Source organism: Corythoichthys intestinalis, chromosome 12 (assembly GCF_030265065.1).
Source record: "Corythoichthys intestinalis isolate RoL2023-P3 chromosome 12, ASM3026506v1, whole genome shotgun sequence".
NCBI classification, from domain to species: Eukaryota; Metazoa; Chordata; class Actinopteri; order Syngnathiformes; family Syngnathidae; genus Corythoichthys; species Corythoichthys intestinalis.
The window spans coordinates 43,774,297-43,798,834 of NC_080406.1; the positions used below are offsets into that span (position 1 = coordinate 43,774,297).

Sequence of the window (24,538 nt, forward strand, 5' to 3'; positions counted from 1 at the left end):
TGTTCATAGTACAGAAATGGGAGAAAACAGAGGCGCTGGAAGTCTCTCCCAGCAGGGGGTGCTGGGGATCTTTTTTTAGTTTGTCCCATCCAAAAACAGTTGTTCTGTCCAAATTTGTTATGCTTGTGCCTTTTCTCATACAAGGCGTGCACAAAGGCAGTACAGGGTAGTTTACGTACTACTACTAGGCTACTACAAAGACAGCGTTCTATTTCACCTACAGTATGTGTTGGAGTTTTTGTATCGGAAATAAAAGCGCCCGTGAATTTCAATGCAAATCCCCACAACTAGATGGCACAATGTCACACGAACCCATTTGAGAACTAAAAGGGACAATAAGCCTCGGTTTAACGTCCCCTTTTCACAACACTAAAATAAATTGCACACGAATATCCAACAGTGCTCTGCACGGCGACAGCTCAACAGCAGCAACAAATAACATGGCTACGATGCAAGCATGTCTTACCAATTTAAAGAGACCAAAGGATAATCATCTTCATTTTCAACCTCAAATTTAATTTTAGAAAATTTCGCTGTTTTTGTAAAGAAAAAATTGCTAATTCATTTTGTGCCACGTTTACGCCTCTTCTGTCAACAGTTTACTTTTCCGTTCCAATAGCGCCTTATTATTACTATATTTGTTCAACGTGACCCGGTAGCAAGCAAGGTGTCAGGTGGCGTTACTAAGATAAAATAAAGCAAAGCAAAGCAAAGCAAAACAAAGCAAAACAAAACAAAACAAAACAAAAGCAAAAACTTTTTCAACATATATATTTAATCCCCAAAGTTAAATACGCTATTGTGTCAAATGTTTTATTCAGAGGTGGTTAGAGTATCCAAAAACTTTACTCAAGTAAGAGTAGCATTACTTCTAAATAATATTACTTAATACTTAAGTACAAGTAAAAAAGTGAGAAGAAACTTCAAGTAATGAGTAACATTGTGAGTAAATACTTACAATGTCAGATAAAAAAAAAAAGCACAACTTCATCTATATAAACTGTGAATATTTTTCTGCCCAGTGGCCCCCAACCTGCTACCATAAAGCCACATTTTATTCAGACAGGAATTGGTTGTAGGCTCCTCTTCTGGCTCAACAGGGGGCCTTTTCCCCGTACGTCCAAAGACGTCGCCTCCCGCAGCACACAGTGACAGCAGCTTGCGTTACTGTTTTCATTTACTGACGCTGGTGTGCTAACACCTATAGCACGATAGCAACACCCCAGTAATGGCGGCCAACCACTAGAAGGCGAGGTACGCAAATCTCTACTCAGATTAGTCAAGAGGCACAGACCGGTACCGGTCCCCGGCCCGGTGGTTGGGGATTCCTGACTGAGACTATTTCATATTACGTTTTATGTCAAAAAGATGACAGAAAAATCATCAAATTCAGACAAGAATACTATGACTCATTACCCGTTCAAAGAGCATGTGTGCCCTCTCCTGGGGAAAAAACATTGTTACCTCTGAATGGTATAATGGAGTCATGTTGCGACATCTCAACGGTGAAACTGGTCAAGCTACTGTTGGCATCTCTGGCAAAAATAAAGTCAATATGTAGAATAAAGAAGGAAAATGTAACGACTAGTGTAGGTCAGAGTAGCGACATAAGAGTAGTGTTTCTTCTCCACAAATCTACTCAGGTAAAAGTAAAAAGTGTTGCGTGGGTAAACTACTCTAATAAGTACTTTGGGCCAATATGCATGTTGCCTTCAATGTAAATGTAGACGCCTTCGGGGCTTATGTACCAGGACTGGTAACAGTTTAGCTCAGCAGTTATGCTTATTAACCATTACAGTGGTTTGAAAAAGTATCTGAACCTTTTGGAATTTCTCACATTTCTGCATAAAATCACCATCAAATGTGATCTTATCTTTGTCAACATCACACTGAGGAAAAAACAGTGTCTGCTTTAACTAAAACCACCCTTTTTTTTAATGATGATAGTAAGCAAACATTGACAGAAGGGAGAAAAATAAGTAAGTGAACCATCACATTTCATATTTTGATTTACTTCTGTGTTTTTGGATCATTGTCTTGTTGCAGCATCCATCCTCTTTTTAGCTTCAACTGTCTGAGAGATGGCCACACGTTTTCCTGCAAAACATCCTGATAAAGTTTTGAATTCATTCTTCCATTAATTATTGCAATTTGTCCAGGCCCTGAGGCAGCAAAACAGCCCCAAATCATGACGCTCCCTCCACCATGCTTCACGGTGGGGATGAGGTGTTGATTTTGGTGAGCTCTTCCATTTTTACTCCACACATGACGTTGTGTGTTACTCCCAAACAATTCAACTTCAAAGTGTCTTTTTGCGAACAATAAATAAACAACGTTTTTTTTAGACAGCAGTCGCTTCCTCCGTGGAGTCCTCTCATGGACACCATTCTTGGCCATAGTTTTGCATATAGAGGTATTGGACTGTGCCAGTGATTTCTGTAAGTCTTTAGCAGGCACTCTAAGAATCTTTTTTACCTCTCTGAGTATTCTGCGCTGAACTCTTGGCATCATCTTTGGTGGACGGCCACTTCTTGGGAGAGAAGCAACAGTGCCAAACTCTCTCCATTTGTAGACAACCTCTCTGACTGTCGAGCGATGAACATCCAGACTTTTGGAGTGGGCAGCTTTAAACCAGTCATCAGTGATTGGGTACACACCTGACTTAAATTGTTTGGTAAAAATTGGTTTCAATTGCTCTTTAAGTCTCCTTAGACAGAGGCTTCATTAACTTACTGTATTTTTTTTTTTTTGCATACTATCCTCATTTAAATATGAAAATCTCTAAATTTTTGGGTTGTTTTAGTTAAAGTAGACACTGTTTTTACATCTGTGTGATTTTGACAAAGATCAGATCACATTTGATGGTGATTTTATGCAGAAATGTGAGGGATTCCAAAAGGTTCAGTTACTTTTTCATACCACTGTAGATGTCTCCAAACTAAGATGCTTGGGATTTGTTATGAGCAGACCATTTATATTCATGGTGCAAAAATTAAATGAACAATAAATTATTGAAAAATAATGGATTTGTCGGAATCTGTTTGATATCGGCGTCTGATTTTATGAGTTGACCAATATCAGGATATCAGTTATTGATTAAAAAGTAATTATTTGAAAACTTTACAAAATAAATGAAAAAAATGTTTTTCAATTAAAAATGATACATTTAACAAATAAATGTTGATGAGAATATTTACTGTTTACCACTGTTTTTTATGGGGGAGGGGGGAATAACAATTAGTGATGGGGGGTTGCTGTTAAGAGGCTCATAAAAGGATTTGGAACATTTTGAAGTCAACAATGTCTCGTAACGGTTTATTGGCTATCAAACTAGATGATTCATTTGCTAATTGATTAGTCAGTTAATCGCGGACTCCGTAGTTTACCTGCCTTTGATGGCGCGAGACGTCCAATCTATTTTGACTGGGAGGGGCGAATGAACGAGTAGCGACTCAGTAACAGCCAAATAAAAAAGAAATACAGTGAGGAGTGGGTGAAGAAAGTGTCTGCAGGTCACTGGCCCCTGCGTGGGTCAATAGATGGGAGGTATCATTGTGCGGTTGAAAAGTGCAAGGCCAGCGGAAAATAGCCCCAACACAGTGGGATTAAAGGTGAGATTTACTGTTTGTGCCAGCGACACATCCGGGACGTGAGGTGACCTTGGCTGAGCTTCATTCCCAACCATTAATAGTTAAACTCTGTGCCCTCAAATTTGATCTCACAATACTATTAAATGTGGATTTGTAGAAGAGGTGCTGTGGATTCAGTTGCGACATGTACAGGTCTTTTTGGAGTCAATTTTACAAAATGTCCATTTGTTATTTAAAATGTAAAATTACAACACTCAAAATCAGGTCAATTAATAACTGATTTATATTTTTTTAACCATATTTAATTTTTTTACTTATTTACAAGTATTTGATACACTGACAATGGGAAAACCCATTGGCAGTGTATCAAATACTTGTTCTCCCCACTGTAGTTAGTTCGAGTAATCGGATAAGGAACATGAAAAAATGAAAATACCTGAGCTGAGCCTCAAACAGTATAAAATAAATAAAATAAATGAGGATCTAAGTACAGCAAAACAACAATTGGCTAAAGTCCGCTAGCTTAAATGCTATTAAAAGCTAACCTTTTTTTCTTAGATTTACAGTGCTATTAACAAATGGTTCAAACACATATTCCAATAAAAAAACGGCTAGATATACCTATAAACTAAATTACGAATGCATTAAAAAGACATTAGCTCAAACAATAACTTATCTTATGTTGGTCTTAACAGGGAGCAACCGGATTCAGCCATGTGTAATGAGTTATTTCATAGTCACTGCCGCCACTAGAGGGCAGTGTATCCACCCAAATCAATAAAACTAAATGCAAACACTTTCAAAACAAACCATTACAACACCACTTTAATTAAACGAATACTCCAAGCAGCAAAATATAATTATTTTTTTCTAATCGAATTACGCGAGTTAATCGATTAATCGTTGCTGTATTAACGTCCAATCATGTGGCTTTTTTCATCCTTTTGCTATGAATTTAAATGAGTATATCACTAGTAGATTGGATGTCTTATCACTGTCAATGACATCCAATGAGTTAAGGACTTAGAAATCGACAAATCGACCTTTAATTTAGAAAACTTGTTTTCACTGCTTTAAATGTAGACTTAGTTATGCCAGTACAAAAAAGTGAGATAGATCGCTGGCGAACCTGCCAGTCAAAATGGATTGGACATCTATCGCTGTCAATGACATTGAAACATGATGATTCAGTTTAAATTCTCGAACTCCCATTGACGCCTACCACTTCATAAGTAACAGATCCATCACGATAATTAGCGCGCCTTCCTTTTTTCTTCCTCCATTGTGCCCCTCCCATCTGCCATGGGTCGCGGCAGCGGTGACCGCTCAGTCTCACTCTCTCATCAACAACCCCCCTGCCCTCTTTAACACCACCACAACATTTTATTACAGCATGAAATGGGGATTGAAAGAGCACTATGGAAGTTGCTACTTAACCATGCAGAGTGTGTCACTGGTGGGGTGAGGCAGATAAGAGGACAAAGGGGAAATCAGCCACACAACAACATGCATTCACATTTGTGAACTGCTGAAGTCTACAGAAACAACGCCTGTTTACTTCCCAGATGCAATGTTTCTTATTTTTAAGGGGCCAAATTTGTAATCTCGTTGGGTAATTAAACGCATTCCTTGAGGCTATTCACACAGATGGTAGGCGATTGGCTTAAAGGGAGGCCACCCAGAGCCAATATGTACACCAGTGATTACAAACTACGTTTGAGGGGATTCTCAATTATTTTAAAGAGGCCCCCCCTTAAAAAGAGGTACATTTTTCGTACCCCTGCACTTTCCTCTGCGACTATAAATAATGTCATTTGTCTATAGAATTGTTTTAATCCTTTATAGGTGAAGTGGCAATTTTTGCTAACACAAGGAAAAAATAACCTTGATATGATCATTTATATAATTTCACTGTTTTTTTTAATTATCATTAATGAATGTTGTATTTTTTTAAAATATTTTTTTCACTAATAGATACAGTACATTTATATACTGATAAAATGTTATTACAAACTAAATTAACTAGAAAATGTATGGGCAGGGGCGGATTCACCAGGGTGGCATTGGGTGGCAAGTGCCACCCTAAAAAAGGGGTTTGCCAACCCAGTTGCCGCTCCAGTTGGCGCCGATGGGGGAAAAAAAAGCTTCAGTCAATTTAGTCAAGTAGTGGAGTCGGTGAGGATCTTTATAATAATAATAATAGAAGACTGTATGGAATGAAGTTTTTTTTATATCAATACGTAAATGTCACTTGTGTGATTTTTGCCAAGCACAATTGAATGTAATTCGATAAAATGCAAGGTGATTATAATTAGAGGTTGACCGATAAGAGATTTTTTAAATGACGATACCGATAGCTAAAAAAAAATTCAGCCGATTGCTAATATCGAAAGCCGATTTTGTAAGCTTCTATTTTGGGCCGGTATACTTTTTTTTAAAGCACGTAAATTATGAATGGCAATTTTTGAAAAATTGCTTCAACAGCTTTGAATTTACAATGATGACCTGAGACTTAAATGACTAATTCAGTCTAGTGCTACCAAACCAACGAAAACAGCACTTCTTTTTGTGGTTATACACACTCAGCGAGAACAGTATATTATTTTCAAATACTTAAACCCACCAGGACATCATGACGAGATATAACAAGTGAGAGTGAGAGTTTAAGAGACGCTCACCATGCTAAAGGTAATGCTAACATGAATGCTACGAGTTACATTTAAAGTGTAAGGATCACTCAGTAAACACCTTGAAAGGCTAAAGTAACATTGCATATTCTCTCATGCAAGATTAAAAAAAAATCTTACAATATTTACAAAACAGGCAAGCCTGTAGCGGGTTTTTTTTTGTTCGGTTGATGGCCAATGTTGGAAAATTGTCCATATATCGGTCTGATATATCGGACGGCCGATATATCAGCCGACTTCTAATTTTGATATGCTGTTTTGTTTAATTTTTTTTTTTTTTTTAATAAATAATTTGATGTTTCATCAACAAAAGTGTCATACGCATCAACACTGTTTGGTCGTTGGCCCTTCAGTCGAGTCGTTGAAATATCGAAAAAAAAGATGCCATGTCCCGCCATCCCCACACAGAGAGCGCCAAGTTGCCAATACAGGACAAGTCCAGAAGTGTCCAACCCCGGTTATTCCCGGGATATCTCCCCATGTCTGAAAGCCAGGACACGAGTAAATCCCGCATCACCTTACATGGGAATTTACCGGGATATACAGTAAGTCTGAAAGGGACTTTCGTGACAGCCAGATGATGATGGCAAAAAGTACAATAAAATTTGTGTAATCCACCGTTTTCATGTACAAAACAAAAAAAAAACTCAAGGCTTTGTGGGTGTATATCAGACCCATGTTAAACTAACCAGACCTATTTTCCAGTTTTCCCTTTGAATAAGTACATTTGTGAGTAAATTGAGGCAAAATGATCATTATTTCGGTATTTATAATATTACTGACATTTCTATGTAATAGTGTGCCATGAAATAATGATGTTTCTAATGTGAAATGTGTGCCTTGGCTCAACAAAGATTGGGAAACACTGATTCATACCCTGCTTTGTCCACTGGTTTTCCGTTGTTTCACAACAGTCTTTCTTACACGAGTTTTCTTACTCGAGTTTCGTCACAGAAAGGGCAGTCTAAGTACATTATGAAGTCAGTATACAATCAATTGTCCGTTGTATGGCAAATGCTTTAATAGGGTGTGAAGTGCTGGCAGCATTGAATGTTGCGGCCTCTTTTCCTCAACTTGTTGTTGGTGGCGTTGCCATGGATTAGATTGCACATTGAACTGTGTAAATAACGATCGGGCCCTTGATTGATGACAGCACCTTTTGTAACCGTACGCAATCTTGTATTTGCTTTGGCGGTACATCTGTCGTCCATGTTTTAAATGTTGGGCATGTGAGGGGCGGGGCGAGGTGGGCTGACAGATGTGAAAGGTTCGAGCATACCTGTGGACTGATGTCTCACTTACACTAAACGCCAAGCTGCCTTTTGATCCCAATCATTTACAGTTAACTTAAATCAGGACTTTCCAAATCAACTTTAACTCTTTCAGCGGCTCTGGTCTTCCTTCTGCTGTAAATTTAAATGAGTTTATCACCATTTTGTCAGTTGAAGAGTAGTAGTAGTAGAAGACAGTAGTTTTACTCCAAGCCGTGCTCAAAAAGGTCATTCACTTTGTTTTTTCCTGCTGTTGTTGAAGACGCTAACTAAAATTCCTCCTCCTCCATTATTTATAAGCAGATCGGAATTAAATTTGGTAGGTACTAGGGCTGTCAAAATTATCGCGTTAACGGGGGGTAATTAATTTTTTAAATTAATCACGTTAAAATATTTGATGCAATTAACGCACATGCCCTGCTCAAACAGATTAAAATGACAGCACAGTGCAATGTCCACTTGTTACTTGTGTTTTTTTGGAGTTTTGTCCCCCTTTGCTGGCGCTTGGGTGCGATTGATTTTATGGGCTTCAGCACCCATGAGCGTTGTGTAATTATTGACATCAACAATGACGGGCTACTAGTTTATTTTTTGATTGAAAATTTTACAAATTTTATTAAAACGAAAACATTAAGAGGGGTTTTAATATAAAATTTCTATAACTTGTACAAACATTTATCTTTTAAGAACTACAAGTCTTTCTATCCATGGATCGCTTTAATAGAATGTTAATAATGTTAATGCCATTTGTTGATTTATTGTTTTAATAAACAAATACAGTACTTATGTACCGTATGTATATATCCATCTTGTGTCTTATCTTTCCATTCCAACAATAATTTACAGAAAAATATGGCATATTTTATAGATGGTTTGAATTGCGATTAATTACGATTAATTAATTTTTAAGCTGTAATTAACTGGATTCAAAATTTTAATGGTTTGACAGCCCTAGTAGGTACCTTATATTTTAGGGATGTATACGCTATAGGGGTGTAACAAAATATCAAAATAGTAATGTATTGTGATACTTTGCATCCCAAAAGGTTATCGATACACTCATGCAAAGAATCGAGATATCGTTTTAAAAAGGTGTCAATAAAAAAACAAAAAAGGAGCCAACAAGTTGCTACCAAAGTCTTTCACCATAATAGTGTCTCAGTTAACTCTATGGCTGCCATTGACGGCGCTCGACGCCCATTCCATTAAGAATGCGAAGGGCGAACGTTTGTTCCTTCGAAACAGTCAATCTTTCCGATTTTCGGGGAATTCGCAGGTAACTTTTCTGTTCATTTCAGGGCATTTACAGGTCACTTCCTGTTGTATTTGAGTCACTGCCTATTTATTTGGGAGATTCCCAGGTCACCTCCTGTTGAATGTGGGTTACAGAACTGTTGAATTGGAGTTACAGTTTAGGAAGTGACCCATATAATGTTCCAAAATCAACAGTAAAGCCTTAGTTATGCTACTACGTTGCGGTGACGGCGAAGCAGCTAAGGCGTCAATGAGCATTCGATAGTTCTGCGGCGTTGCTCTGTAATTCACCGCCAAGCCACTAGAGGGCTGTGGCATTGTGTTTGAAGGGTTTTGGAGGACTCTTGATAACTAGTTTTCTTCCGGTTACACTGCTATGCTAAATTGCTAACGGAGATAAAACGCTTGAATGTGGATCTTCAGCTCATCAACATCGAACAACAAATGTTGATTATACAAATGTTGACGCACAGGCGACGCAGAAGACTGTTTCGGAGGTGGTCTGTCGGACTGTTGATGTCGTCACATTACGAATTCTAGCCTCGGGTGAAAGCCAGCAATCTGTGGCGGTTAGCTTCAAACTGGCGTCAAGCGGTGTGTCCAGTGTTTTGTCCGAGGTCTGCAAAGACTTGTGGACAGCTCTCCAACCCGATTTTTTTCCCATGTCCTACAACCAGCTAGTGGGAAGCCAAAGCAGATTTCTGGCGGCTATGGAACTTCCCAAACTGCGTTGTAAGCCTTGATGGTAAACACGTTATCATAAAAGTACCGAGGCACTCTCAATCAGTGATGATATATCAAGTGTGTGAACTGTCTTGTTGAAAATTAAAAATCAAAACAACTCTTTGACACCAAACCTGTGCGTTATTCTTCATATACTTGAAGTGTGAGAACACACAGCAAACATATGTACACAATAAATGATGAAGTGCACCAACCAAAAATACGACATAAAGTGATAAAAAGCTTGCAGTTTCTGGCCGACTGGGTCCCCGCTTCACACACATACTTGTCTCGGTGGTTCTTCCATTTTTTTATTCAATTGCTGGCTGACCTTCAGCCCCGAATTTTCAGCAATCTCCTCCCACGAATTGCTTGCCATTTTATATAATGTCTTGACGAGACATTGTAGAAGTTGTCGTACTTGCGCTTCGTTGATGCTCTCGTCGGCTTTGCGTGTAGCAAAATTATGTTTGACAATAGCGATGATTTCGCGCTGAACCGGAAACACCAGTCTGAGCGGACCAATCACAGTTCATTTCCACCACGTGATGACGCGAAGTCAGAAAATTGTGAATGCCCCAAAATCAACAGGAAGTAACTGAAAATCAACAGGTAATGACCTGAAACGGCCCAAAATTAACATATATTCCGCACTATAAGATGCATCTAAAGCCTGCAATTTTCTCAAAAGCTGATGTGCCTTACATATGGATCAATATCAATTAATCATGGCATAACATTCCCTTTAACACAGCTTTATCTAGTGGATGCATAATGCAACCCCAACAACTACTACTACTGCGCCTTATAATGCATATGAAAACAGTTTTCAAATAGGCCATTCATTGAAGGTGCGCCTTATATTCCATAGGATGCCACTGACGGCCATAGAAGTGGGAGGGGCTTGTTTAAAGTGGGAGGGGTTCAATCGCTGCCACCCTCCCATTCAAATGGATTGGACGTCTACTTGTGATAAACTTAGAGCAGAAGGATGAAGATTAGTTTGTTTTTCTGTTTATTAGTTGAGAATATCCTAGATTGATTTCCTGACAGATGTATCGATAATCGTTGTATCGGCATATCGTGAGATCATCGTTATTGTGAGCTTTCATGTCGTATTGTGAGGTACCAAAAGGTTCCCACCCATAGTAACTGCATCCTCTGAGCAGGATTTTTGATTGTTTTTCTCTGGTTTGATTAACCAATTTCGGACTTTATAGATGAAGGGGTAAACGGATCATGAATTTTAGGGAGTTCTGTGGGGAGTAAAATACTCTCAGGGATGTGAACTGAGCTGTTCTACAAATTTACAAATACAGGGTGACAAAAAAAAAAAAAAAACGGGAATTTGTGCATGATTGCAGACGTGAGAAAGTGGCAGCACTGCGAGACAGTGACCTTGAGCAAAAGTAAATACTGCGCCATTTTAGTAACCATGGTGAATTCAGGATGGAATTAACAGTATCCCAGCTGAAATATTGCTGTGGTCAATCTCAACAGCAGATTTGAAGAATGCATTCGTACAGGAGGATGCCATCTAAAGGAGGTATTATCATCATTCTTTTTAATTATATTATTGTTTCAAAAATGGTATGTTTCAAGTTCAATTACAATGAATAAAATATTTTTCTTCCATCACTCTTGGTTTTACGGGATTGTTAAGGAGTTTTTTGTGTGTTACCCTGCATTAATTAAAACTTAAAAGTTAATGTTTGGTGAGCCGTGCAACGTTGCGTCCAACAAGTCTGCAATTAAAATAATCAAAAATCAAGACCTGAGTATCAACAGTCTTATAGGGAACCTTGGACTTAAAGACTTCCTCCTAAAATATGTTACCGGTATTAGAAACACATAAAATATTGCCATTGATTTAAAAATCTATAATACTTAGTACACGTTTTGACCTATGGAGGGCGCCATGTTTTATGGACGCTCGGAATTATAACGTACATTGTCACTGTCGCTAGACAAACATTACCGGTGTTTCGCAATTCCTTCTACGCGGCGAGACTTCCAACACATGCACTCATCAGTTAAAAGCGGGGAGTACTTCTTACTATTTGTGTTTTTATTTAGTATTTTATTACCTTTTCTTTGCCTCAAAATACTTTTTGCATGTGTTTCCCTCTACTTTTAAGCATAGTGTTTTCTTGTGGTAGCTTTAAAGCAGTTTGTTTATCAGTTGACCACATTAGACAAGTAGTGTATTTAAACTACCCTTATTTGATGTTACTACGTTTAAGTATTTTTTTTAAGGCATCTTAAGTATCTTCTGTCGTATGCATCTAAACAAAACAAGCTGAAAGCGCACGGTAGTACTCTGGGGGTCAAATTCGCCTCTTGAAGACATTTCGCCAGTGTAGCATATTTTGGCAGAACACCGTTTTTTTCCCCTACTCTCGTCACGTCTCATCCTGTCTTCCCTGTTCATTTTGCTTTTGCTGCTCGTTTTGTGAAACATCGACAGTGCTGTCATGCTCATTAATGATCCTCTCGGGTCAAATTGAAAGGGTTGAACAGATGACATGTTTGTCGCTAGAGTCATACTCTGGAAGCCCGGAGGTGTAACCATGTGACGTCACCGCCCCGCGAAATCAACAACAATGGCGACCTACTAGTTAAAGTATTTTTATTAATTTATAAAAACGAAAAAATCAAGAGGGGTTTCAATATCAAATTATTTTAACTCATCACAACCTTTATCTTTTAAGAACTACAAGTCTTTCTATGTGTGGATCCCTTAAAAAAAAACAGACAAATTGAATTCTGAGCTGTCCACAAATAACAGTGGAGGGGCAATTTTAGTTGGTGTCCTCAGCAAAAAGAAGAAAAACAAAGTCAATGACCCTTTGAGCCCGCCCCCGGACACTTGAATAGTTTTTGGAGTGTGGGTCTTACTGTGGATATATGATTCCTTTTTTTTGTTGTTGTTTTCATCACTCATGCCCTACGGTATGCTCATATGAGAGTTTTTTTTTTCTCAGTTTTTTTTTTTTTTTTCACCCTGTCCTGTTCAGCTGCTTGACACGGCGAATGGGAATCTTAGTGTCCCATTGGTCTGAACTGTTTAATTGTATCACATGGGAGTATGATATAATCCCATTGTGATTATTAATTGTGTTTAGTTTATTAGGAGAAAACAGCGAGCAGGAAGGAGTTATGGGGGGGACATAAAGGAAAATAGAAAAGGAGAGAGAGTCAGAAGAGAAGAACAAAAAACAACAAGAAATACATTCAACGCTTAGACTAACTATGAATATAGTAGTTCTATTGTTAGCTAATTGTATTTCCGGTTGACCCCATGTGGGGGGCCTGATGACCGAGGAGAAAAAAGAGGGGTTGACATTCAGAAAGAGATGTGATTAGGTGGGGTAGAGCATACACAAATCAGCAATATGAGGTGTACAACCCAGTATTATGTGAAGGACTTGTAAGTTTGGATATGATGACATCCTATTCTATGCTGCCTGATCGCTAATCTTGGCAACGAAATTTTCTCTACCCGAGTGTGTCTAATTGCACCCAACAGTGTTGTGTTTGGCAACCAATTTGATTTTCGTCTCAGTCTTAGTCTTTTGGACGAAAATACTTATTAGTCTTAGTGATATTTTAGTCATTTCAAAATGTGTTCGTTTTCGTCTAGTTTTAGTCAACTAAAACTCCGACGAATTTCGCCTAGTTTTAGTCGACCATTCTCAAAATGTTTTCATCTATGAGCTTCAAAAGTTTTAGTCCATGAATAAATAATTAAATATATTAAAGGTTTCCAACAATTTCAAATGAACATGACGGACGAGCACATAACTGTACAGTCTGCAAGGACATCACCATTTTCATGATGGTAATATGCACTCAGCAGGAAAACAGTACATTATTTTCAATTAATTTAACTCACCTGGATGCCACAAACTGTATGTAAAATGTTTTCCAAGAGTTTAAGAAGACACCAAGTCACCACGCAAAATGCTAATGCTAACGCGAGCGCTATGCTAACGCTACAAGTTAGTTTAGTGTGTGATGATCACTCAGCACAGACCTTTAAATGCTAAAGCAACATGGCATAGCCAAGATAAGACAACAAAACTTACCAAGTAGCACCTGACACGTTTTACAAAAGGAGCATGGAATGGGCACACGTGAGTAGGGCGGGGAGGGGGGGGGGCGCAGCACGTCACATGAGTGACACAACCAAACACTGCTAAATGCGTTCTTACTACAACAAACAATAAGAAAAATATCATACATTATGAATTTATGACGGAAACTTTGGCAAATTTTCATCTCGTTCTCGTGTCGTCAGATGACAACTGGCATCCATCTCGTTATGTTGTAGTCTCCCAAGGCACGTTTTCAGCGCGTCATCGTGACATCATCGTCATGAAAATATCTTTCGTTGAAGAAAAAACAGCACTGTCACCCTGTCATGCGTGAATCATGCTTATGAGAGTTTTTGAGTCTGTATTCAAGTCAGTTAAAACCATGTTTTGGCATAATCTGTATTTACTCATGGTCCAAAGAGCTTGTGTGCACCCCTGGGTTGGTCGTCACCAAAGTCCAAGACACATAAAAAAGACAATCACATCTATGGCAGACATGCTAACCGCTATATCACCGTACAATGTAAACACGTTTCAAAATCTTACATTTTAGGGTGGTAGAAGACACGAGCAATTTTTGAATATGAATGAATCTGAAAAACAAATTGGAAATGGCAGGAAGTACAGGTGCTTTATAAGCTTGGGGTCACACCAGGCTTTTCGATGATTCGCGGCCAGCCCCTCCCAATGGAAATGGTTCAGACGACTATTGACGTTAATGGCACTGAAACGGTCATTCAAGCCAAACCCTGTGAGACTTTCTCATTAAAAACCACACTGAATAACAGCATACAGTTTGGTCTTGGTTCTAATTAGGCTTTTTTAACTGAGAACTAAGCGAGACATTTCTTTTAAAAATGGGACAGGGGAGGATCACATTGCATTAATTCATGCTACTTGGCACGCAAGTATGTCGAGGTAATGATGAATCTATTTTCACTTGTATGGCTGCGATTGTGAAGAGCCAAAAAGAGATTCATCCTGCAGAAAAAAAAAGGCCAAAGGAATGCATTCAGCTGGTGCTTACAAGACCTTTCAATGAGTAAATGAGCCTTATCCTTGGGCTTACGTGCGTGTGTTCAGTGATTTGTTGGAGGGATTTTCAGGGTTTAAGCTTGTGGACGTTTTACCGGCAGTGTCCTGTGCCTTCCTTGCGAGGTTACGTCTATTTTTTGATCCATGAGGGTGTGGCATATTTGGTGTTATGAGCCACTAGATGATATAACAGTTAAGGTACCATTTGCGGAACCAAATGACTCTTGTATGTTGGTATCGCATAAATTTGTGGTAAGACAGCAGTAAGGCTGTTCAATTTTGCAAGGTAATCATGATTATTTTCTCTCAACATGATTTTACGATATCGATCATCATTTCTTGGCATAATTAAAAATAATGACAAATAAAGTAGGGACGTCCCCTATCCGATCAAGTGATCGGAAATCGGGCCGATCGGGCCATTTTTTGGAGGATCGGAATCGGGTGAAAAGGATCGGGTCTTTAATTTCTAAAAAAAATGTATATATTTTAAAAAAAAAAAAATTAAGGGCTAAAAAGCAACAAAATAATCCAGAAATACATTGGCATTGCCAAACTTATTTTTGTTCTTAATTAGAACTGAAAGTGCTAGTGAATTTTCACACAGAACAAGCCTTTGGGATTAAGTGCATTTTATTTATACAACAGACTCCAGCTCTGTTGTTAATTAAAGGGATAATGAAAGAACAAAGTTCATATACTGTTTGAAACAAAATCAAACATGAAAAAAGGTGGTAGTCAGTCAGTCTGTAAACCAAATAGTCTTTCAGCAAGTCAGTCTGCCAACTAGCTAGCCAGCCAGTCAATCAAGTCAGTTAGGTGAAGTAAGTAGGCAGCCAGGCTCAGGGTGATGTGATGTCACATTTTTCTCTGGTCTTACTTACATAACTGAATGATGAGTGGAAAACTGTCACTCAATAATAACAATATGCAAGGTGGCAATCACCTTGTCTAAACAAGCACACATATGCACCCCAGCGAAGGTAACAAACAGAATTATCCCTTACGTTTATGAGCACCTCATCTTTACAAAAGACATCAGGTCAAACACATTAATGGGCCAATTAACAATGTGCATATAGATTCAATTTTCAAATGTAGATCCATGCATTTTGCCAAAATATGTTATTGTATTAAAACAAAAAACAACATGGCATGCTTTTAGTTACTGTAATCTAGTAGCAGCAATCTTGACTGGAAAACGAGACAGAGGGACAGACACAAACACACGTACACACATATACTTTCATACTTGTGGTATAGTGCAAATTATTAGCCAGACGTGGCGCTATATTACTGTCTGTCTGTTGTTGTGTTGTACATGAAAGTGTGCAAATGAAGTAAATTAGGAAGTGTTGAACGTTTCAAGGCTTCATGTTCAATTTGACAATCTACTCCAATCCTTCTACACATAAAACTTGAAGTGCATCATGCCGTTATGCAATTTGTGTCCAAAGTTGGCAGGGCAAAAGTAGCACATGCGCCAGTAGCTATGGTTGTTGTCGTTCTTGTTGTTTAAGGAAGGAAGCGCAAATGCAGAGGAAACCACGACATCTTCGATTAACCAAAATGGTGCGGTTTTGAAAAACTTACCGATTTGAGCGTTTTAAATATTGTTTTAACCAGAAACATTTCGGTTCAAAATCATTTAATCGAACAGACTTAGACAGCTGTTGGCTTTGGTGCTAACATCCCCTCTTATTGGTCCTTTTGAATTAGACTGCAAGTACTAAATAATTATAAAGAAGACTATACTGTATATATCTACACTGTCATGAGGTCGCTGATAAAAACCCTCGGTGGATTGAAAAAGCATCTGTGAAACACCCACCACTTGGCCCGCAGAGAGCATGGTGTCGAGCGGAACCAAGAGCTGACAGGCGTGGGCTCGCGTCGGGTTCCTCCAGAAGCCAGATTTATGTTTCATCATACACCCGCGCTGTGTAACTTCATCAAAAGCTAGTAAACTTTTCACCGGCAAAATCAGAATATTGCCTAATGAGATAATGAACACTTTGAAGGGGACTGATTGAACTCATTGGATGCAATGACACCGCTTGATGCAAATCCATTTCGACTCGGAGGGGCGAATGAGCATTTGTTCATTCGTAGAAATGGATTGGACGTCTATAGCCGCCAATGGCATTGAAAGACGAGCATTAACAGCCAGTGGTTTCATTTTAAATGAAATGGATGTGTATCGATGGGATTTTACGATCTCACAAAAAACATTTCTACAGATTCCTAAGCATCTCTGGTCATTTCCAGAAGCTATCATCCTCTACCTACGAGAGATCCCCAGGACGATCTGTCATATTAGTTTTTTTTTTTTTCTCAGTGCATTAATAACCACATCTTGCACTCAAGGGCGTATGTTTGCATAGGGAAGGTAGGGACATAACACTACCAACCTTTCAGGACGCTCAAATTGTCCCTACCAACTTTTTAGCAAACTTATTTACATTACATAATGGCTTCGGTTATATAGGCAATTTAGATTATGTTTCCATACAGTGGGGCAAATAAGTATTTAGTCAGCTACTAATTGTGCAAGTTCTCCCACTTGAAAATATTAGAGAGGCCTGTAATTGTCAACATGGGTAAACCTCAACCATGAGAGACAGAATGTGGAAAAAAAAAAAAACTGAAAATCACGTTTGATTTTTAAAGAATTTATTTGCAAATCATGGTGGAAAGTAAGTATTTGGTCAATACCAAAAATTTATCTCAATACTTTGTTATGTACCCTTTGTTTGCAGTAACGGAGGCCAAACGTTTTCTATAACTCTTCACAAGGTTTCTACACACTTTTGCTGGTATTTTGGCCCATTCATCCATGCAGATCTCCTCTAGAGTAGTGATGTTTTGGGGCTGCCGTTGGGTAACACGGACTTTCAACTCCCTCCACCGATTTTCTATGGGGTTGAGATCTGGAGAATGGTTAGGCCACTCCAGGACCTTGAAATGCTTCTTATGAAGCCACTCCTTTGTTGCCCTGGCTGTGTGTTTGGGATCATTGTCATGCTGAAAGAACCAGTCACGTCTCATCTTCAATGCCCTTGCTGATGGAAGGAGATTTTCACTCAAAATCTCTTGATACATGGCCCCATTCATTCTTTTCTTTTCACAGATCAGTCATCCTGGTCCCTTTGCAGAAAAACAGCCCCAAAGCATGATGTTTCCACCCCCATGCTTCACAGTGGGTATGGTGTTCTTCGGATGCAAATCAGTATTCTTTCTCCTCCAAACACGAGAACCTGTGTTTCTACCAAAAAGTTCTATTTTAGTTTTATCTGACCATAACACATTCTCCCAGTCCTCTTCTGGATCATCCAAATGCTCTCTAGCGAACCGCAGACGGGCCTGGACGTGTACTGACTTCAGCAGGGGGACACATCTGGCAGTGCAGGATTTGAGTCCCTGGCGGCACATTGAGTTACTGATAGTAGCCATTGTTACTGTGGTCCCAGCTCTCTGTAGGTTATTCACTAGGTCCCCCGTGTGGTTCTGGGATTTTTGCTCACCGTTCTTGTTATCATTTTGACGCCACGGGGTGAGATCTTGCATGGAGCCCAGATCGAGGGAGATTATCAGTGGTCTTGTATGTTTTCCATTTTCTAATAATCGCTCCCACAGTTGATTTCTTTACACCAAGCGTTTTACCTTTTGCAGATTCAGTCTTCCCAGCCTGGTGCAGGGCTACAATTTTGTCTCTGGTGTCCTTCGACGGCTCTTTGGTCTTGGCCATAGTAGAGTTTGGAGTGTGACTGACTGAGGTTTACGGACAGGTGTCTTTTATACCGATAATGAGTTAAAACAGGTGCCATTAATACAGGTAACGAGTGGAGCCTCGTTAGACCTCGTTAGAAGAGGTTAGACCTCTTTGACAGCCAAAAATCTTGCTTGTTTGTAGGTGACCAAATGCTTTTTAGGGCCCAAGCACTAAGCGTGCGAAGGCCCTATTGTTTTGCAAAGGATTTTTTTTTTTTTTTTTTTTTTCAGGGCAAATGAAAACGGCCAATTTGGAGGCCTGAACATGCACGAAAAGTCACCAAAATTTGCACATACGTGCGGAAAATGATAAATTTCGATAATTTTGCAACGTTGCAAAAAAATGTAACAAAATCGCTCAGTGGCGCTCCCTTGAAATTTTAAAATTGGCCTATAACATTAGGGTCTGTCAGCGTAGAGCAACGAAATTTGGGGAGTCTATACCTTGTCCAAAACTGCTCCAAAAAAACATTCACACCCATATTCCAAACCCAACAGGAAATCAGTTATTTTGGATTGAATATGAAATTTTTATCGATTTAAAGGGTGCAAATTTGAGACCTTTTCGCCGAGGGAGTTAGTTGGATCATCTTCAAAATTGGTGAGACTGTTCAGGAGACATATGAGATCTTAAGTTTTTAAAATGGTGCGTTTTCATTCACGGGTCTGACCTGGGCGTGGTGCCAAAGTCGGCCATTTTTTCGGCAAAATGACAAATTCAGTAAATGACTAATAGTTCCTTGACACAACTTTCAATCTTTTTCATATGTGGCATGTATGTGCATTATCCCACCCTTAACACGAGTGCATTGAAATATTACCCATTAGGCCTAGCGCCCCCTAGTGAGAACAGGAAATGCCTTTTTTTACGAGACAGATTCCTCTTCCAAGGGAAAAAAATCTGTTGACCTCAAACCGGCATCAGGGGAGCCTTAAGACCTGTGTTCAGGTGCCTGATGAAAAATGTTTAGGTTTCGTTGAAGCGGAGGGGACCAAACAGGAAAGTGAAAATGACCGTCAACAATTTGTCTCGCAAAAAACTTTGAACAGTCATAACTCAGCAGATATACAACATATCTGCGCCTAACTTCCCGTGCTTGTTGATAGTCATACCCTGAAGGGCCTTGTAAGGGTCATTTGCATCAACTCTACTGTGCCAACTAGTGGCGACAGAAAGGAGTTTTAAAACAGGCCTTTCCTATTGGGTTTTTTCAACGTAAAGCAATGAAATTTGGGGAGTCCATACCTTATGCAAAACTGTACCAAAAAGTCTCTTGCACCCATTTTCCAAATCCAACAGAAAATCAGGTATTTTGGATCAAATGTGAAATTTTTATCCATTTGTAGTATAGTTTACATTTGGAGGCCTGAACATGCACAAAAACTCACAAAATTTTGCACATACATGCGGCTTCGCATGGATTTCGATAATCTTGCAACGTTACAAAAAAATGTAACAAAATGGCTCAGTGGCGCCCCCTTGAATTTTTCAAAAAGGCTTTTCCTATTAGGTTTTTTTAACGTAGAGCAATGAAATTTGGGGAGTCGATACCTTTGGCAAAACTGCTCCAAAAAGTCTCTTGAACCTATATTCCAAACCCAACAGGAAATCGGGTATTTTGGATCGAATGTGAAATTTTTATCAATTAAAAAGGTGCACATTTGAGACCTCGTCACAGAGGGAGTTAGTTGGATCATCTTCAAAATTGGTTAGACTATTCAGGAGACATAGGAGATCTAAAAAATTTCAAAATGGTGCGTTTTCATTATTGGGTCTGACCTGGGCTTTTTGCCAAATTCGGCCATTTTTTCGGCAAAATGACAAATTCAGTAAAAGACTAATAGCTCCTTGACACAGGGTTCAATCTTTTTCATATCTGGCATGTATGTGCGGGATCCCACCCTTAACACGAGTGCATTGAAACATTACCCATTAGGCCTAGCGCCCCCTAGTGGGAACAGGAAATGCCTTTTTTTACTAAACAGGCTCCTCCTCCAAGGAAAAAAATATATTCACCTGAAACCTGCATCAGGGGAGCCATAAGACATGTGTTCAGGTGCCTGATGAAAAATACTGAGGTTTGGTTGAAGCCAACAGGAGAAGTAAAAATGACTGAAGCCATTTCGTCTCACCACAAGTTTTGAACAGTCATAACTTCTACAACATATCTGCGCCAAACATCTCGTGATTGTTGAGTCATACTCTGAAGGGTCCTGTAGGGGTCATTTGCATCAACCCTACAGCGCCAACTAGTGGCAATAGAAAGTCACTCATTTTTCTAATATATGTCCAGTTCTTTTCAGGTTGGTCATTGTAGTTTCAAGACCTTTTGAAATACTTATTTTACGACCCATGTCCACATGTCTCTGTCTGTTGCAGTGACGACCCTTTATTCGCTCCTTTTTTGTAGTAGTCTCCCCAATAGGGGTTTTTATTTCTTAGGTGTGTGAATGTAAAGAGGCGACTTTCGAGCATGTTAGGTTCATATGAGATTATTAGAGAGGCCGAACTGCCACCACCCTGACCTGCACACTGTCCGAGTTGCATGATGTCCGAGTTGCGCTAGATTGCGATGGCCCGTTCAGTCCTGCTTGCAGGCCTAGTTTTCCACTGTAATTTGGAAATAAATTATTTAAAAACCAAACAATGTGATTTTCTGTTTTTTTCCTCCACATTCTGTCTCTCATGGTTGAGGTTTACCCATGTTGACAGTTACAGGCCTCTCTAATCTTTTCAAGTAGGAGACCTTGCACAATTGGTGGTTGAATAAATACTTATTTGCCCCACTGTATTGTCCTGACCTTTGTTCACCCAATCTGTTGTGTGTGCATGCAGAGTGCATGCAGTGTGCATGCAGGTTATGCCGTTATAACGTCCCTACCAATGTTGAGACCAAACATACACCCTTGCTTCCAATTTACTACATTATCAACTCATTTTCCAACTTTTCGGGATTTCTAGCTACATGACCACAAGGCATGTTAGCTAAGATAGGATTGCCAGGAATGTGGTCGTTGTCAGCGCTAACACGATGCAATTCCGAACGGAGATCGTAGATTTATTCAGATGAATTGAAAGACTGTCGATAATTAAGTGGCATCTGGTGTAACGTTTAATACATTTGCCATCAATAAGTTTCAAGTGTACCCTTCAGCTTGGGCACATCCCAGATACGATTTTACGCCGGATTGGCCTCATCCAACAGCAACACAGGAAAAAATGCACGTTTTCTTGAACAAAGCCAACATGTTTCCAGCCCATGCAAAACGATCGTCGTGTCATGCATCAAGAATGTGTACAGCTATGTCCCAGTGTCACATCGCTATGGCTGTCAAATGAGGCATGTGAGCATTGAGCGGCTTTGGCTGCGGTCGCTGCGGTTTGGGCCGCTCAGGGCGCTTTGCAGATGCAGTCTGGCATCATTTTTTTGTGATTTCACCAGAGACCCCGAAGGCCCCGCCCCCATCTATCTCAGTCACATGTGAACACCCTCCGTTCTGGCTGCATCTGCCAGCTTCTATTGGGTACAATCACTCTTATTGAATGTGATTCATTTGGAGTGAACCGATGTATTAAACACTTTTCAACCGAATTTGAAATTCTATCATCATCCCATTATGTTTGATAAAATGGCTCGCTGCCACACCGATTTGATGCTGCACCTGCGCCAAATGTTTAGTCAATGTGTTCCATGTGGGAATCTCAAGAACTTGAAGGCGAAGTGTGTTGTTTATGAAGCCGCTGGTAAAGAGGAAGAATTTGCTACTGGTGCCAGATGGACAGAATCAGGCCTGGACATGAAAATGAGGAGCAGGTGAAGTGGCAGAGTGAGGTGCAGACAGTTTGGGGGCTGGGGGTGGGGGTCCCATGCTGTTAAGGCATGAAGGAGGAATCTGTCAGGGGCTACATCAATAGGAACCCAAACAGCACTAGATTACAAGAGACAGGGCGTGTCTGTCTGTGAATAATGGACCTACCTCGGCCGTGTTTGCTTTATGATTGAGATTATTTATGTCTCTTCAAGGTATGCGGGGCATCTGTAGGATAGAGAGCCGTGTGTGTGTGGCCTCGGGGAATCGAACATCTTTTGATGTAGCTGACACCTGTTCGCTTGCTTTTTTACAGTGCTTGGAGCCCTGCAAGGAATCGTGGGACCTGAAGGAAAACCAGTGCCAGGATCTATGCGAGGTGTGTAGTTGTATTCCCTTATTTGGTACACCTAAAAGCAGGGGTTTAAAACTCATATTTGTTGCAGGTCATATCATGTTATGGTTTCCTTTGGAGGGTCATTTTGTCTGCTGCCCTGATGGATTAACGAATTAACTTAATTGTCAAATGACTTGACAACTATTTTGATTGTCGATTAATTGCTAAGAGACATTGTTGACCTCAAAATGGTCTAAATCCTATTTTTTGTGTCTAAATAGCCATTAATTTCAATATATTTCATATAGATTTCTGTAGTCGTCAGTCTCTCATTTAAAAAAATTCTCAGTGAGGAATCAGAAATCACAGAATATTCATCATCCTACTAAAAATGGATTTGATGTCTATCACTGTCAGTGGCAGTGAATGAATTACCGTAATTTTCAGACTACAAAGTGCTCCTGACTACAAGTCGCCACCCACCAAATTTGACATGAAAACGGCATTTGTTCATTGATAGGCCGCACTGGACTATAAGCCGCAGCTGTCCTCACTGTATTATGGGATACTTACACCAAAAGATATTAACCGGTAACACTATATTTGACAGCAGCCACATAAGGCTGTTATTAGATCAAATGAAACACCATGAAGCAATGAAGCTTTGCAGCCAAATGGTTCAAAGCTTCATTGCTTCAAGAAGCTCCATTTGGCTGTCACTGCTCCCTTGTGGGAGACAGTCAACCTCTGCTGCCACCTGCTGTCAACACTGTTGTCGTGCAACATGCCTCCTAAAATGCATTGCAGCGTTACAGATGTAAATAACAATCAAAATTCATGTTCTGTGGTAATTATTTCTTCAGTTACTGTTCCACTTGTTTCATTAATGGTGAGTTATGGTATTTGGTAACAATTCATTTAAAAGTGACAACATAAGACTGTAATAAGACCATCATAATTGTGACATGACACTGCCATGAGCATTAATGAATGCTTGTGTCATTTTGTGGAATCCGTCAAATTATCTCACTTTTGAATGGATGTAAAGATCCAAGCTGGACATAAATGGAGATAGTGACATAATTCAAAATGTCATTAATGCCCATGAAAATGTCATGTCTGTTGACACCGCTGTCAAAGAAAGTGTTATCTATTAACCCAAATAAATCAACAAATAAACCGCACTGGACTATAAGCCGCAGGACTCAAAATGAGGGAAAAAAGTAGAGGCTTATAGTCCGAAAACTACAGTAATTTCACCAACGACACTGAAAAACTGTTCCCTTACACCTCCATTGAGACTGACTCTACTGTTTTTGCCTCTTACTCTGCAGCCCCTTTTTCCCAAGAAGCATTACGAGTGCCTAACCAGCTGCGAGTTTCTCAAGTCCATCGAGGGCGTGAAGCAGGGCGATTGCCCCGCACCAGAGAAGGCCAGCGGCTTCGCGGCAGCCTGCGTGGAGAGCTGCGAGGAGGATGGCGAGTGCTCGGCCGTCAAGAAATGCTGTTCGAATGGTTGCGGACACACCTGCCAGCTCCCCAAGAACCTTTACAAAGGTACACTGTAAAAAAATAACACTTCTGATTACTCACGCGAACTAAATATTTTAAGTAGACTCTAGTAATGTGTTTTTTTGGGTACTGTTAACTCATTTTGGCAAGTTAATAAACTGAATGGTGTCATGGGAGATGAGGGTTAGCTATCCGTGTATCATTAGTTCATTCCATATCTGTTTTATAATCCAAAATCGGGAAAACGGATAGCGACTTGTTATTTCAGTTCTCGTTTTCAAATCCAAAATCGGAAAACAAGTAATGACTTATTTCATTCTTCGTTTTTAAATGAAAAATATCAGTGTACTGTGATCCCTCGCTACTTCGGGTCCATCGCGGATTTTTTTTCAGTTAAAAAAAAAAAATACAGATGAGCTATCCCAAGCTGATCATGAAGTCTCACTCTACC

At 39.6% G+C, this 24,538-nt stretch overlaps 1 protein-coding gene across 1 annotated transcript in view; it reads left to right on the top strand.

Moving 5' to 3' along the window:
- Window positions 1-24,538, top strand: part of LOC130926795 (anosmin-1-like) — a 163,446-nt gene that overhangs the window by 72,915 nt on the left and 65,993 nt on the right. The window contains exons 3-4 of the mRNA XM_057852030.1: window positions 22,555-22,617; window positions 23,910-24,132. Coding sequence (XP_057708013.1) covers window positions 22,555-22,617; window positions 23,910-24,132 — 286 coding nt within the window. The remainder of the gene's footprint in view (window positions 1-22,554; window positions 22,618-23,909; window positions 24,133-24,538) is intronic.